The 16,405-nt window shown below is 52.6% G+C and overlaps 1 protein-coding gene across 3 annotated transcripts in view; it reads right to left on the reverse strand.

The window, feature by feature from the left end:
- Positions 1 to 1,705: 1,705 nt before the first annotated feature.
- CAMK2A (calcium/calmodulin dependent protein kinase II alpha) overlaps positions 1,706 to 16,405 on the reverse strand; it is a 65,824-nt gene continuing 51,124 nt past the window's right edge. Inside the window, exons 16-19 of one of the 3 annotated variants that reach the window (XM_005209593.3) lie at positions 11,850 to 11,925; positions 9,149 to 9,243; positions 5,099 to 5,327; positions 1,706 to 4,853 (exon numbers count right to left, since the gene is read on the reverse strand). In XM_005209593.3, the coding sequence (XP_005209650.1) occupies positions 4,850 to 4,853; positions 5,099 to 5,327; positions 9,149 to 9,243; positions 11,850 to 11,925 (404 nt within the window). In that variant the 3' untranslated portion in view covers positions 1,706 to 4,849. 3 annotated transcript variants of the gene reach the window in all.

Genomic DNA, 16,405 nt, shown 5'->3' on the forward strand with positions numbered 1-16,405 from the left:
GTGGAGCTGGCACTGTGAGGTAAAGGATACCTCGAGGTTTACCTGGAGCTCCCAGAGCTTCATAGACTCACACAACTCTGGACCTCCTGTAATCTGCTCCTGTGCTGCCACCTGCTGGCGAGTGTCTGCAATGGCAACTCAAGTTCTCAAGTCCTTCCTGCAGCCCAGGAGGGAGATCCAGGGCACCTGAAGGCTCAGGTCCAAGCCGTCCTGGCGCTGACGTGCCAGGCTCCAAGACAAGAGTGCAAGTGAAGGGCCTGGATCCCTCTGCTTCACACCTCCTTGCCATTTTCAGCCTTACTGCCAAGCTCCTCGCATATGCCCTGTAGAAATGCCCTCTGGCCATCTCACATGCCAGCAGCTGGGATAGACCCAGAAAGCAGCTGGTGCGGGAATTCTGAAGCCCAGGCACCCAGAGCATGGTCTGGAGAGGACGGTTGGCTCTAGAAGTCACCCCCCCCAACCCCGCCCCTGGCCCTGTGGAATCAGGCCTTCATCAAATACAAATTGGCACTTGCCGTCAGCACTCACGATCTAGCTCTACAAGGATTAAATCATGTGCTGCTGCAGCTGCTGATTTTTAATACTCCTTGAAAGGAGTTTAGGGTGGAGACCAGAAATTAGGAACTTTGTGCTCTGGGAAAAACTGGCAGAACAAGTCTTCAGATTGTTAGATATTTTTAGTTGCTGATTTTATGAGCCGGATTCTTGTATCTCCTCTTGTCTAGAAGAGCACCAAAATCCTTCATGGTGACAACTGTTCCTCGTGACTAGCAGAAACCTTCTGCAAAAAATATGTGCTTGATTGCATGTACTCCCCCTTCACCAGAATCACGTATTTACTGATTTCCCCCTCTACTACTTTGGAGCAGTTTCTCAGAGCTATCTGAAATGTTGTCTCCTTGGATATTGTCTTCATTTTGCTGCCAAATAAAACTTACCTTGCAACTCTCAAACACTGTGCTTTTTTTTTCAACTTACATCTCTTAGGTGGGGGCATGACTTACAGTGAGCAACTCATCTGTTTTGCATGAGACTGTTGGGTTTTGTACTGAAAATTCATGTCAGCAATGAATGGTTGATCACCCTGTCATGGCCTGAGGGGGCCAAAACCTCTACATCACCACCCTGGGTCAGCCTAACCAACTTGGGGTCAGGGAACCAACTAGCCTCTAATGTGGTAGTGGCCTCCCTTCCCCCAGTGGAGCCTTTCCTCCACTCCTTTCTCCAGCCCCAAGGCCTCTGCCCTAGATGCTAGGTTCATATATAGTCTGTGGGTAAAGAGACCCTTCCTCTCCCTCCCCCTCTCAAGGCCTCTGGAGCCTGGGGCCTTGTCTGTGAGGTTGGGCAGAGGAAAAATATTGGGTAGGAAGGGACTTCTGGAACAACTTCTTCACTGTACAAGGAAACCAAGGCCCGGAGGAGAAGAGCCTTGCCCCAGGTCCCTAAGGAAGACTTTCTGTTGGCCATTGGTGGCAACGCATTGCTCTTGTTAAGGGCACCCCAGCCCCATCCCTGGCTCTAAGGCTAGGACACACAGGTCCAGGCATAATCCCATAGTGATTGGCTCAACCTTGAGCTTGTGACCAAGTTAGTCCAATTAGAATAAAGACCTGGGTCTTTATTTTGCAACCAAGAGGAACTAGAGCAGGAAACAGACATACTCCCCCAGTGCTCTGCTTGACCAAGACAGAGAGACAGCAAATGCACAGAAGTTGGTAGCTATTTATTGCACTGAAAACACCAAGAATAAAACAGACACCCCTTCTTCCCCCCAACCCCACAATAGCAGAAAGTTTGAGCAGTGGTCATTCAAGTTCACAGCCACATATTTTAAAAAAGAACTGAAACAAACCCCCAAACAAATAGTAACAAAGATACCAGCACGGGGAGTCTGGCAAATACATCCCCTAAAGGGTCTCCTCTTGAAGGGAGACTGGAGGCCAGGGGTCAGGATCAGCGCTTGCTGGGCGCACACACGGGAGAATGCTTTCCCGTGAATGTGTTTGCATGCTGGAGCCTAGGACTTGTCTTAGGTCTGGATTTTTTTGCATCTACAGGATGTTTGACTGTCTGGTGGTATTGGGCTCTGGGCCACTTTGTCTGCCAGTCTCCCTGCCTGCTGTCTCAGGATCACGCCGTGCCCTGTGGTCCACACCAGCTGGCTGCACACTCACAGGCGTGGCCTTCGCAGTGCAGCCATCTCAACGTGGGGTAGGGACCAACCTCCACTTCTCTGGCATCCAGAGAGGGGCACAGTGGACAGGAGGTGTGTCAGCAGACAAAAGGCAGGACGCTGGTGTCCTCCAGCTCAGCTCCCTCTGGTGGGGAACCAAGGGGTGAGCAGGGAAAGAACTTTCCCAAGGTCACACAGCAAGTCTGGTCAGAGCTGGGAATGAAATCCTAATAACCCCCCAAACGTGGCTCTTTCCCCCACAGTCCTCCACTGATAAGCAGAGGACAGGCACAAAGAGGGGGCTGAGGGGCAGTTGGGGGAGAGAAGGGGGACTGGCCGGCCCAGAAAAGAACAGGAATCCAGCCAGGGACTCACCCTGTCGATTCTCATGGGTGTATTCAGTGCTGTCTTCACCCCAGTGTTCTTTCTGACCCCTCATCAGCCCTGTAACATAGGCTGGGCAGCAATATTTAATCCTTTTAATGGAGGGGGAAACTGAGGCTGAAAAAAGGACCAGACTTTGCCTTGGTAATGGCAGCAATCCCTCACCTTTGGCTTGGGGACGGCTGTGGGAGCTGGCAGCTCGCAAGGGAGGCAGGCAGTTATGCTGCTGGGACACTGGGATCACTGGGCCTTACTGGGAAGCCCTCTGGACCTGGGACAGACCAAGTGCCTGCCCTGGGCCTCGGCAGCAGGGTCTCTGCCAAGGAGAGAGGCCAGTGATCAACCAGTTTGGAGACCAGGAGGGCTGGGTAGCCTCTCTCCTGGCCTGCGGCCCCTGCCCAGCCTGCCTCACCTGTCCCGGGGGCAAGAGTGCAAGACAATGGGCCCAGCAGACAGCTCATGATCAGGGAACACTCAGGAAATACTGGGTCACATCCCATCAGTCCTGCTCCACTCAACACCCAGTATACCCCAGAGGTTTGGAGGGATCAGAGATTCCTCCAAATCTTTGGAGATGTGGCTCTTCCTCCCCTAAAATCCTCCAGAGGGGACAGTATCTCATGCTGGCAAAACACGGCCACACAGAGGCCAAAAGCACAGAGAGGCAGCAACATAATTCCGAGTCGGACACTGAGAATACAACCTCTATTTCTTTTTTTGTCCAAAACATGTAGATTGGTTTTGCTGAGTGTTATTTCTTCTTCTTCTTTTTTTTTTTTTTGTTTCAACATACTTACTGCATATAAAGTCATGCAAAGAAAACAGTGCAGACAGTAGATCCAGGTGGATGTGCCAAGGCATTCCACATCAGAGTCAATCCCAAGGGAAGAGGGAAAGAGAAAGGAAAAGAGAGATGCAAACCACAGCCGCAGGAGGAGGTGTGAAGAGGAGAACTCCCAGTGTTCTTTTTGGACCCGCATGAAGACACATGCTCGTGAACCCCCCAGAGATGGATGGGGGCGCGCTGAGGGTGGTGCACAGATGTAATGAAATCCTGGGCAGCATGGCAGAAAGGATCTCAGTTTGGGAGGCAAGCAAGATAAAGTCCAGATACTGCCAGCCTGATAACCTCCCCCACTCTCTCTGCCCAGATTTGCTATTTCTTCATCAGCACTAACATCCGATGCTTCTCCAGTCCCCAAGGGAAACTGGGGACTGAAATGTCAGAGATCCTTCCCTGTCAGGCTGAGTCCACCTCAGCCCCAGATAACCCACAAGTGACAAAGTCCATCTCAGAGATGACCAAAAAAAAAAAAGACCTAGAACAGGAAAAAAAAAAAAAAACTACCCCTCACCCCTCTTCCCACCTCCCTTCCCAACCCAAACCTTCTCACAATAATTTGAGAGGTCTAGTTATTACATAAATATCCATTAACGCAAAATCCACTTACGAAACACACAGAAGTTTGGCTATAAAAAGGCATGCGGTCCAAGTAGAAGCGATACCTAACGGTTGTTTTCTTTTGCCCTCAAAAAGCAATCAGATTCTCCCCTTCGGATATGATGAAGCTGGAATTCTCCAGGCCGGATGGATGGGTGGAATGGGCAGCTCATGTTGGAAGTAAACATCGGCAGAAGGAAGAAAGGAAGAAGTGGGGGCACCCTGAGAGGATCGAGCCCCCCACACCAAGGGAGGAGGGTCGAGAACAAGAGGGCAGGACAGGGTGGGAGAGGAGTTAGGACGGTGGTCTGAGGCAGCAGGCTCCTGACATCTTGCTCCTCCTTTGCCCTCTCCCATGGGGGAGGTTGGTGCAGGGGGCTGGCTGTTCTGCCCTTCCCCAAGGACCCCAGAAGAGGGGAGATCAGGGAGGGGGTTCTGGCGGATGTCATGTTCCTCCTGGCTCTGCCCCTCCTCCCCAGCCCCTGGGTGAACACACAGCTGGGACCGTGGCCTCCAGCCAAGGCAAGACCAGGCCAATGACAGCTGGGAGGGGGGTCCTTGGGGCCAGCACCCAGGGCACCTGGGCCTGAGGAAGCCCCACCCTGGCAGGGGACAGAGAGCAAGAGTGACAGGTGCAGGTGGGGACATGTGGCCATCTGCTCTGAAGTCATGATGGCTTTTACGAACGGACAGGTTTTCTTGACACAGGTATGAAGGTGACGTGATAGTGGTGGTGGTGGGATGATGTGGTTGGGAGAATTCCAGCAAAATCCAAGTGGGAGAACCAGCAGCCACATTCCATGGACAAAGAGTGGATCTCTGCAGTACAGCGCCTCCAGCCTGGTCCTTCAGCTGCAAGACATGGTTGATGCAGTGGGTAACGTGGGTGCTTCTCAGGCACCATGCCCACCTCCTTGGATGGAGTTCAAGTTGCCTCCAGTGGGTCCCACCTGCGTCTCCTCCCCCCACCCCCTGGGACCCACAGGCCTGTTCTCCCAGTGGTCTTCCCACCCCTGGCTCAGGGCCCGTCCAGCGTGTACCAACTCCAGACCGACACCACCCCGTTCTTTTAGATCGTCGGAAGGAGGGGCTCTTACTGCGGCAGGACGGAAGGCGCCCCGGATCTGTGGAAGTGGACGATCTGCCATTTGCCATCCCGGCGGTGCCAGACGCGGGTCTCTTCCGACTGGGCCGTGCGGGGGATGCCGCCGGCGTCCAGGTACTGCGTGATGCGGATGTAGGCGATGCAGGCCGACTCGTCACCCATCAGGTGGATGTGGGGGTTCAGGATGGTGGTGTGCACAGGCTTGCTGTTCCGGGACCACACTGCAGGTGGGGACGGGAGGGGCGGAGGAGTTGCACCTGGGGGCCTCGTCTCACTTCCTTCCCTTCCCCGCTTCTCAGCAACCGCCTCAGCAGAGCACCTCTGCCTGCCTCATTTCCAGAGCAGTGGGTCTCTGCGACAGGGCTCAGCTACCTGGGAGTCAGGGCACAGCTCGTAGATGACTAGATCAGACCCCAGCGGAGGTACAGTGGACTTCACGACAAGGTGAATTCTTCAAACGCAGGGGAATGGAATTTGAGAATCACGGTATCTCAGACATACAGGTGAATGTAGTGTCAGGTGAGCTTAGACCAGAGTCTCAACCCAGATCCCCAGAGAGGCCAGGAGAGTACACGAGGGGGCTGAACTGGGTACGAGATGCTGATGACTGCGGACCCTGTGTCTCTGGGTGAGGGGACAACAGGGAGTAGTGAGTGGTGAACAGTGCGCCATGTCCCTTCTGAGGAGGCGCCCTGTGCGCAGCTTCCTTGGCGTTTGCTATGTAAGTGGGACTTGTGTTGCCATACCTCACTTTTCAAGAGAATCTAGAAATCTGGATTTCTATGTCAATGCCTCAGTTTTAATTATTGCTTTCAAATTTAAAACATCATGCAGACTATATGAAACATGTGTAGTCAGATATGCCTTATGGGCACCTCATTAGCCACCTCTATTCTCAACATATAGAATTATGGAAACTTGAAGAACATTAAAACTGTAGACTCTTGGAATTGTAGGGATGGTACTGGTGGCCATGGGATGTGGTCGTGGAGCTTTCCAGAATTAGGGGGAAAGGCACAGCTCTTATAATCATGATAGAACTGACAAAACCAGCCCTCTCTGTGTAATATGTGAGCCACAATTATTACCATCATCATCATCACCGTCTTGGTTCTAGGAACTCTCACTTTTTCTCAGCAAGATAGAAAACGAAACACACGAAGACAGTCACCTCGGGAGGGGCTGGACAGGGGTCACCAGGACCTTGGGCTTCAGCGGAACCCTCACACCTTCCCTCAGTGTAGCCCAAGCGTGCCCAAATCCCACAGGAGAGCTCATTCAAAATATAGATTGCCCAGTCCCGCCCTTGGAGATGCCAGTTCAGGAATCTGTCATATTAAAAAAGCTCCCTCCCCTCCCCCATCCTTTGATTCTGATGCCCAGCCAGGTTTGTGAGCCACTGATTTCCTGAAAAATGTAAAAAAAAATTGTTTTTCACAACTTCAGAAAGCACCGAATAGTATCTGCACCTAAATATTATTCTCACATTATACCCAGGTTTTGGATAAATGACCCCAAATCACTGAGTCTTAGATATGTAGACTAAGAGGCTTTTACAATTCTGGGCTTTTGTATAGCAAGAGTGAAGAGCTTTTGCACTATAAGCTTTGGAGGGACCTCAGAGATCCCAGGTCACCTTTTGGCCCTCCCACAAAATGCAAGAAGGCCTCTGTGAGCATCCTCAACAGCATTTCGGGGCTGGAGGCTCTCAACACTGTTTAGTTCAATGCATCCATTTAGTAGATCTGGAAACTGAGGTCCAGAGAAGCAACTGGACTTGTCCAAAGCTGGGCCAGTCTCTGAAAGAAATGCAGTAGAACCTAAAGAAGTCAGTCTCCAGGTGGGACTGAATTAGGACAATCTAGAACGATCCCCAAAGAGATAGAATTTAGCACCGTTGAGGGCACTGGGCCTTACTGCTGTCTGCCAGGGTTGGGGTCCTGAGAGTCATTTGTAAAGCAATGGTCACCCTAACGTGGCATCTCTTGAATGGATCCTAGGCTCCCAACATCTACCCTCATGGATAGCATGGGAGAAAGGGCCAGGTCCTCCAGCAGGAAAAAGCAGGCAGGAGGGTGAGACTTGCACCGGGGCAGGCAGTTACCTTGTGTCTTGCTCTTTTCAATCCTTTGATGTGATCAGGTGTTCAAGCCCAGAGTCCAGGGAGCCAGTGTTATGATGGGACTCACTGCCAGAGTTTAGGCCAAGGGCTTACACAGCCTTCCGCGTCTCCTCCTCCTTTTGCATCCCTGAGTCTTAAAAGCCAGCTCAGCCTGATCTCTGCTCTGTGGGGATTGTGGTGTTCATTGTGGGGAACCAGCACCCCCCCAGAGGACAGACCAGTAGAGAGGTGCCCCTGGTGATCAGCTGGGGAGCTCCGGGGTGAGCGGGACTGACTGTGGGGTCCAGCCACCTCTCTTCACACTCTACCTCTGTTGCTAGCCTTGGAAAAGCAGAGTCTGATTTGTCAAAGAAAATGTAACTTCCTTCTTTCCTTCTTCACAGCTTTTTGGGGATGCTCTTAAGCCCTTGTACTCTGCAAGATTCCATCAGTCTGTGTGCAGACAGGAGAGGAGCGCCCAGCTCTGGTGCCCAGGTGAGGGGATAGCACGGGGAAGGGAGGAGGCGCTGGAGGCAGTCGGGACCGGGTTCTGTCACCAACATTCTGGGTCCTTTGGACAAGTCGCTTCCTCTCTCTGAACCTCAGTTTCCCCTCTGTACAATGAAGAGTTGGACTAGAGCCAATTTCAGTTGCTTAAGTACTACCTTTATTTTTACCATCTACCTATACTTACTTTATGGCACCCCACTCTAGTATTCTTGCCTGGAGAATCCCATAAACAGAGGGGCCTGGTGGGCTTCAGTCCGAGGGGTCGCGGAGAGTCGGACACGACTGAAGCGACTTAGCATGTGCACATACTTACTTTATGAAATATTTCCTTAAGTCAGTTCACTTTATTAATGTAGATACAGTTATTTTAAGACGACTTTCTAAAACAATCATTAATGAATAACCAGTCTTACAGAATACACTTTTAATAAGCCCAATGGAAATGAAATCAAATTATATAATCCTAGCTCCACGCTCTTTCCTGCAAGGCACCTGGGCCTGAGACCGCTCTCTTTTCGATAAAGAGGTGAGTTAGAAAGTCGGTAGAGAGACTGACATTACACTGAGCCTTTCCTCTTGGCAGAGCCAGATGTGTTGAAAGAGAATTTAGAAAGGGACCAACTTGCCCACTGTGTGAACCAGCGCTGTTTCAGTGGGTGCCCACAAGCACAGGGAATCCCAGAGCGTTGCCTCAGTGCCTCCCCTCTGGGGGACCTTGGCCGTGCCTCTTCTCAGGGCCTCCCTCCGGGTCCTAAGCTGCACGAGTCTAACCTGCGAGTGCATTGGTTTATCCCTGTCTGACCCCTGGCCAAGGCGAGACAGACGCAGGCAGAAAGCGCCCTAGGTCAGGCCCAGCCTCAGCCCCCTGACAGCCCTGGGGTGCAAAGCTGCCAGGGTCTCTCCTGCAAAGAGAGGCCCGGGAAGGACAGACATGCGGACAGAGACCTAGACAGACAGGCAGGCACAGCAGTGTGAGCTTGGTCCCCTTTTCTCCCCCAAGAGTACATTTCCATGCCCACTCATTGGGGCACCTGCAGGACAGCAACCTACATGCCAGTTTGCAACCAGCTGGTCAGCTGGGGTGGCCGCAGGCATTCAGGTGACTGTAACTTGGGGGTGTGCCCCTGGGGGGCTCCCTTATCTGTAGAAAGGGAATAAAGGTCTTCCCCAGGCTCTCCCAGGGTCATGGGCAGGCGAGGGCTGGGAGGGCTTGTCACACTGATCCAAGGTCCCCATCCGCAGCCACAGCAGTTGGACGGACCAGGCTTAGGAGAGAGAACCAAGGCGGTACCAAGCCCTGTCCACACGGGCCCTTCCTCTTCACTGGCTCCGGAGCCGCCCCGGGAGCCCTGCCCGTCACCCTGCTGTGCCATCTGGCAGGACACCGAACAGAGCAGACAACAGGCAGCCCAGAGGGAAGGGATTGCTCACGGTTTTCAAAATAGAATCGATGGAAGTCCAGGCCCTCGACCAGGTTCCCCAGGGCCTCGGGTTCGAAGGCCGTCATCCCAGGGTCACACATTTTCCTGGGGGGAGGAAGTCAGAGGAAAGATGGGCTGGGGCGGCCTCTCAGGTGCCCCCTCTAATTCCAGGGGCCTGGACCCCAGGAAGGTGAGCCTGTGAAATCAAAAGTGACTGCACCCACCTCATAGGATCAGTGAGGCTGCGGAGGGGACAGGGCTGGGACAGGGACAGTGTGGACGCTGCTGACTGGCAGGTGCTACTGGGTCCAAACCATGGCTCTGCCGCTTACATGTCATGAGACCACCATGCCCCCCTGCCCCCCAGCAGTGGCTTTACGTCTCTGAGCAAGAGGGCCATACCAAGATGCCAGCGGGGGTAACTCAGTCTGTACACAACTCTCCAAATTACATCACACCCCCCACCTCAGGCAGCAGATCTGTCCAGAGGGGGCTTTCCTAATCTGTCTTCCTTGGGCAGGGGGACCTTTTCCTTCACTTTGAATTGGCTTCTGTTAACCAGCAGGTGTGGCCCCGGAGGGGTGCGTTTTGCTGCATTAAACGGAGGTGTCCTATTGTAGGCAGCAGCGTCCTCTGGGAGCCGCAGCTCCCTCTTCTGTGAGATGAGGAAGGTAGCAGCCCAAGAACCGGCGCCTGGGAGGAAGGAGCCCGGGCGTGGCTGAGCAGGTCCTCTGCTGTGTATTTTTAGCTCAGTGCTCACACTCAGGTCTGCATTCTGGGAGCCCCTAATAGCCAGATGGAGGAAGGAAAAAACTGTCTCCCCCATCCCTAGATCTCTGAGATCTTCTATGACACAACGGGGACCCCTGTGGCAATGACAGTGAAGCCAGGGACAGGAAGTACCCCAGGACAAACAAAGACCCCAACCTGGGGAGGGGCTGAAGACAATGGCGGAGGGCCCAGCCTCGTGTGAGCTGGAGCTGTGGTGAGTGCAGGGCGCCCTGCCCTTGTTCCGCCCTAACCGCTCTGTCTGTGTGACTCCAGACAACTCGCTTCTCCTCTCAGAACCTCAGGTTCTCCTGACGGATTGGCCAGCAGGGTTGTTCTCAGATCACGTGGGATTCCCAGGATCCTTCCAGATCCAGAGTCCTTTAAGCCGGGGCTCTGAGGCCTGACCATCTGGAAGACTAAGCACCACCTCGCTCTCTCCAAGGAACCCTTCTGCAGGAGGTCTCTGGGCCTCTGAAGGGACTCAGAAACCATCTGCTCCAGTTCCATTGTACATGTAGGGAAACAGGCTCAGTGAGACGAAGGGGCTTATCCAGGGTGACACAGGGTCAGACTCAGCACCACAGGCCCCAGAGGTCATAGCAAGGGGTCAAAACCTACGCTACAGAAGAAGTGATATCGCAGAGGTGGAAGACTTGGGGGGTTTGGGGTCAACAGGAGATACCTCTCCTTCCCTCCCTCCCTATAGCTGTGTCCCCAGAGCCGCTCTCAGGCTCTCTCATCACTGACTTAATTCTTTCCAGGGCCAGATGCAAAATCTGTTCAAGAGAGCATTTCCATGTTTTTATGCAACCCTCAGGGGCACACATGCACACACACCCATGCACACCCCTTATGCACGCAGTCACAAACGTGCACGTTACGTGTGCATAGGTACATCACACTCACGTGTACATGCGGCCTCCGTCTCACACCTGCACCTTCCAAGGTCCTTGTTTCTCCAGAAATAATCAGCAGATTGCCGGGGCTTTGTCACCCGCTGCTGCTGAAACCCTCCCATGATCAGGATGCACCTGGCCTGCCCAGCCTTTGAGAAACAAACTTCAACTCCTGGGCATATAGCAGGAACCAGGATCAAGCTGCCCAAGAAGCAAAGCCCACCCAGGTCATTCCTACTTCACCTAACAGACAAGGGTCATTCTGCCCTTAGTTGATAGATAGCTTTTGTCCACCAAAAAGCATAGGTTGGGTCTTCAGACCCGGGCCTTGTCAGCCCTGGCCAAGACGTTGAGGCCTCAGCCCAGAATCCTGGCTCTTCTGGGGGCCCACTGAGGTCCGCTCCTGGCCTAGACCAGCAAGGCTGAAGATGGCCACCAGGGGCGCTCCAGCCCAGTCTTTGTACACTGGTCGCTTCTCCAAGGGCTGGCCTAGGTGTGTAGGGAATGTCTCATACCACTTGTTTCCGATCATGCCATTTTTGTGCACTCTGCCTTATCCCTGGATGGCTCAGAATTGCTTTTTGCGGTTCTTTTTCTCCCGCTTGTTCACTGAAGTTTGGTTTCCTGCCTGCTCCTGCCCATCTGAGGTCAGAGGAAGTCCAGTGTAGCCCAGGCCCACATGGTCGGACTGAGGAAGGGCCTGCCTCCCTACCCTCCTTCCCAGCTTATCTCCTGAGGAGGCTCGTGTTGCAGTGGAAGCCACCCCCTCTTTCCTTGGGGAAGGAAAAGAGTTTTGTTGGAGTTCTTCCTAGACAACAAGATAGGAGCAGGAAGAGGAGCAGGACTGAGATATAGACAAGTACTGTGAGCAAAAAGCTTAATGAGACCATAAAGTCTGAAGGCACACCAGACTGAATGAGTTCAGCCTGATTCACGGCACATGCAGTGTGAGTGAATGAGGGTCAGAGACAAAGACCCCCCAACGTTAGCCATCAGCGCCCCCTAATTCAGGCAGGACATGCAGGATGCACCCAGCCAACTCACGTGTAGGACTCAAAATCTCCATTGCTTATGGCTTCAATCAGCTGCTCCGTCACTTTTATGATTTCTTGTTTCCGCACTGTAAGGCAGGAGGGGACACAGAGAGATAATAGTGATCGTGACGGAGATGTGGCGCCAGCCACCGTGTCCTGAGCCCTCACCACACACCAGCCCCCGTCCCGAGGGCCTCACATTCTCAGTTGTCCTCACGCTGTCCCTGGGTGTCATCACGCCCGTTTCGTGGAAGAAGAAACTGAGACTCAGAAAGGTGGAAGGGTGTGAAAGTCCCCTCGACTACAAAGAGCAGAGCCTGTGTCTTAGTTGGCAGCCTCTGCTTCCAGAGAGCAAGCATGGTTCTGGCTCTAGGTCTGATTTGAACACAAGTCTTGACTCCAAAATACACCTTCTCCATCACCTTGTTTTGCCACCTGAATCCAAGCAAGGTTACCTGTGATGATCACCACCAGCAGCCAAACACCAGAGGTTCCCCTGTGGTCCAAACTGAGGCCACTAAGGAAGGGCTTAGGGCTTATTTATCCCTTGGGTCTGGGTGAGTTTTTATGCTATTTGCATACCTACAAGAATCAGGCACTGAGCTTTCTAGAACTTTCCAGGCATAATGAATCCCAGTTACTGACACCTGGCCTCCCCTGTCTGCCACTGAAACACCACAAACAGCTGCTGTCTTTCTGGTAGAGGAGTAGATATCAGTTTTCTTATTAGGTGTGTGACGTTCTGTGCCCTAGCTTTCCCATCTGTAAAATGGGGATGCTGTCACCTCTTATACATTCAGTGCTGAACAAGTGGTGTAAAGAACCCAGGCTTCAGTATCAGATAGCCTTCATCTGAATCCCAGCCTGGGTCGTTATCAGCTGCGCAGCCGTGGGCCACAGGTTGTTTTCCCATCCATCATACGGAGACAATATGCCCTCATCCCAGAGTTGTTATGACTACGGGATGAGATGATGTGCCTGAGGCACTTGGACCAGAGCCTGGCGCATAGTAGGTACACACCATAGGTCCCACTTCCTATATCCTCCCACATGCACTATTGTATCTGCTCCTCACAGCCTGGGGGTTGGGGGAGGCAAGGCCAGTTTCTTTCTATTTGATACATGAGGAGACCAAGCCTCAGCAATGAAGGAACTGGAGTCGCATGTCCCAGCTCCCAGCAGGGCTCCTACCAGAAGCCTCACTCAATTCCCCAGGTCCTCCTTCCCTTCTTCCCCAGGCTCAAGCTTGGCCTCAAACCTGGTCAGCAAGCTGGCTGGCCAGAGCAGCCTCAGGTGAGATGGGGACATACTGCCTGTCTCTCAGGCCGGGAGCGCGGGAAGGAGGCTGCTCCTGTCAGAGCCCTCGACCCAGCCTGCCCCTCTCCTTACCAACTGCAGGGGCCACCCTGGCCCACCTCACACGGGGAGCTTGCCTCAGGCCCAGAGGACACAGAATCACAGAACACCCAAGCTGCAAGAACCTTGGTGACCACAGACTCAGCCTCCTTGTCTAGCTATTGGGCAAACAGAAGCCTGGTAAGAGGTGCGGCCTGCCCAAGGACACAGAACATCCCGGGTGTGCAGTCTGGCTTCCAGCGCAGGGCCTTTCCCAGAACCCGGGAGCTCCAACACATTCCCTGTCACATTGGGCCCATGGGCTGTCTCTTCCCCAACTCAAATATTTAATATGAGCACTGCAAAGGCTCACTGGCCCCTGGAGCAGGCCTGGCTCCGCAGACATTCCTTGCAGAGCGAGGGAGTGTGCCAGTGCTCAAGCCTCGGAGCTTGAAGCCTCCCAGCACAGCTTCCTATGCTGCTCACTCCCCGTTCAGAGATGAGCTCCAGCCACACTGGAGGCAACAGGTGAAATCATCTGCTCCGGTGTCTGTGCAGGAACAAAGCCATCATCACAATCTCCGCCCCACTACGTGCCCCTCAGGGCAGGGCCCGATGCCCAGCACAGCTCTTGGCACGTGGTGAGTGCTCAGTAGACGTAACCATCTTGGAAGTTACCATCTCCAGTGTCAGCCACCACAGTGAGCGACACAGTCTTTATCTCCTGGCTCCTCTAAGAATCACCAGGACTGGGAATGAGTGTCTTAGACCAGGAGCTCTGCTGGGTGACCCTGTCTTGCCCGGCACTGAGACAGGCAGCATAAATGAATGAGTGGATAAACCAAATCAGGGTCTGAGGCTGCTGTCTTTGCCTTGTTCCCTGGAACTGCACAAGTTGCCTAGTGGCCTCTGTCCCTTGGAGCCCAACAACCCAGTCTCCTGGTCAAGCTAGAGACTGAGGATGGAGAGAAACGCACCTCTATCAGGAGACACCTCATTCCAGCCGCTCCCACGTGGAATAATGGTGACCACGCAGGGCAAATTCGCAGGCTTCTGGCAGGCCCTGGGGCCCGAGCCACCCCCCTTGCCTTGTCTGCACAGCTTTATGTGCCCTTCCCGCTTGACATTCCATGAGCTTCTGCTTAACACCTTGTCTCCTGTGGGCTGCTTCTCCCCAACACGTCAGAAAGACTAGCCAAGTGGTCAAGGGCATGGATTCTGGAGCCAGACCCCAGCTCTACTATTCAGTAACTATGTGCCCTTGGGCAAGCTATTTCCCCCTGCCTCAGTTTCCCATAGGTATAATGGAGCTACTAATAGTACTTACCTCATAGGGTGGTTCTGAGGGTTGAGTTAAGAATATATCAACGAAAATAACTAACACACATATGGTCCTCACTCAGAACCAGCTACTGTTCCAAGCCCTTTATATCAAGTCATTTATGTAAATAATGATGCGTTATGTAAAAGCGTTGAGAGCAGTGCCCGGCGCTCCATAACTGAAAGCTGTGATTATCCTCAGTGCAAAGCTCTGAATTGGAAGTTCCCCCTGAGGACAGCCTCTAGCCAGGCCGGGACGCTTCCCAGCAGCCTGATATGTGATGCTTCAGTTTTGGTTGAAGCTTTGGGGCTTGCAGCCTGCCTGGGAGGCCACCACACTGCTGGAGAGCGTCTTCCATTTGCACCCACGTCCTTCTTTTACGTTAAAATCTTCCCCTAAAAGCCCCTTAGTTTCTGGGGCCCTGCACTGTGTACCTGATTTCCCAGACTTTATGCCTTCACCTGCCAGCCTTTTCTTCTCAGGGATGATCACAATAAACTGTGGAAAATTCTGAAAGAGATGGGAATACCAGACCACCTGATCTGCCTCTTGAGAAACCTGTATGCAGGTCAGGAAGCAACAGTTAGAACTGGACATGGAACAACAGACTGGTTCCAAATAGGAAAAGGAGTACATCAAGGCTGTATATTGTCACCCTGTTTATTTAACTTATATGCAGAGTACATCATGAGAAATGCTGGACTGGAAGAAACACAAGCTGGAATCAAGATTGCCGGGAGAAATATCAATAACTTCAGATATGCAGATGACACCACCCTTATGGCAGAGAGTGAAGAGGAACTGAAAAGCCTCTTGATGAAAGTGAAAGTGGAAAGTGAAAAAGTTGGCTTAAAGCTCAACATTCAGAAAACGAAGATCATGGCATCTGGTCCCACCACTTCATGGGAAATAGATGGGAAACAGTGGAAACAGTGTCAGACTTTATTTTTCTGGGCTCCAAAATCACTACAGATGGTGACTGCAGCCATGAAATTAAAAGACACTTACTCCTTGGAAGGAAAGTTATGACCAACCTAGATAGCATATTCAAAAGCAGAGACATTACTTTGCCAACAAAGTTTCGTCTAGTCAAGGCTATGGTTTTTCCTGTGGTCATGTATGGATGTGAGAGTTGGACTGTGAAGAAGGCTGAGTGCCGAAGAATTGATGCTTTTGAACTGCGGTGTTGGAGAAGACTCTTGAGAGTCCCTTGGACTGCAAGGAGATCCAACCAGTCCATCCTGAAGGAGATCAGCCCTGGGATTTCTTCGGAAGGAATGATACTAATAGCTGAAACTCCAGTACTTTGGCCACCTCATGCGAAGAGTTGACTCATTGGAAAAGACTCTGATGCTGGGAGGGATTGGGGGCAGGAGGAGAAGGGGACGACAGAGGATGAGATGGCTGGATGGCATCACTGACTCGATGGACGTGAGTCTGAGTGAACTCTGGGAGTTGCTGATGGACAGGAAGGCCTGGCGTGCTGCGATTCACGGGGTCACAAAGAGTCGGACACGACTGAGTGACTGATCTGATCTAATCTGCCAGCCTTTTCTTCTCAGGGCTGAAAGCCTCCAGAATGTGGTTTGCAGTATCTCACTCAAGCTGGCTATCTACTCTTCTGGGGTACTTAAGCTATTAGATGCTTCTGTGAGTGTGAGCACACAGTCCTTGATGTAGCTTGAATATTGCAGAATCTCAGGCCTAGGGTAGCACTTTTTATCCCCTTCCCAATTCTGGACACTATACGTCTATTAATGCAGCCCGAGACAGTGCCTAACTTGGCCTTCACCCACGTAGGACACCAAGTTTGCCAATGGTTAAAGCCTGGCAGCCAGGAATCTCCCTCGCTTCACTATCTGGGACCAAAGATCTGGGGCTCTGAGGCTCCTTAGATCTGGAGAAATTCA

The sequence above is a fragment of the Bos taurus genome, chromosome 7, assembly GCF_002263795.3.
Source record: "Bos taurus isolate L1 Dominette 01449 registration number 42190680 breed Hereford chromosome 7, ARS-UCD2.0, whole genome shotgun sequence".
Classification (NCBI taxonomy): Eukaryota; Metazoa; Chordata; class Mammalia; order Artiodactyla; family Bovidae; genus Bos; species Bos taurus.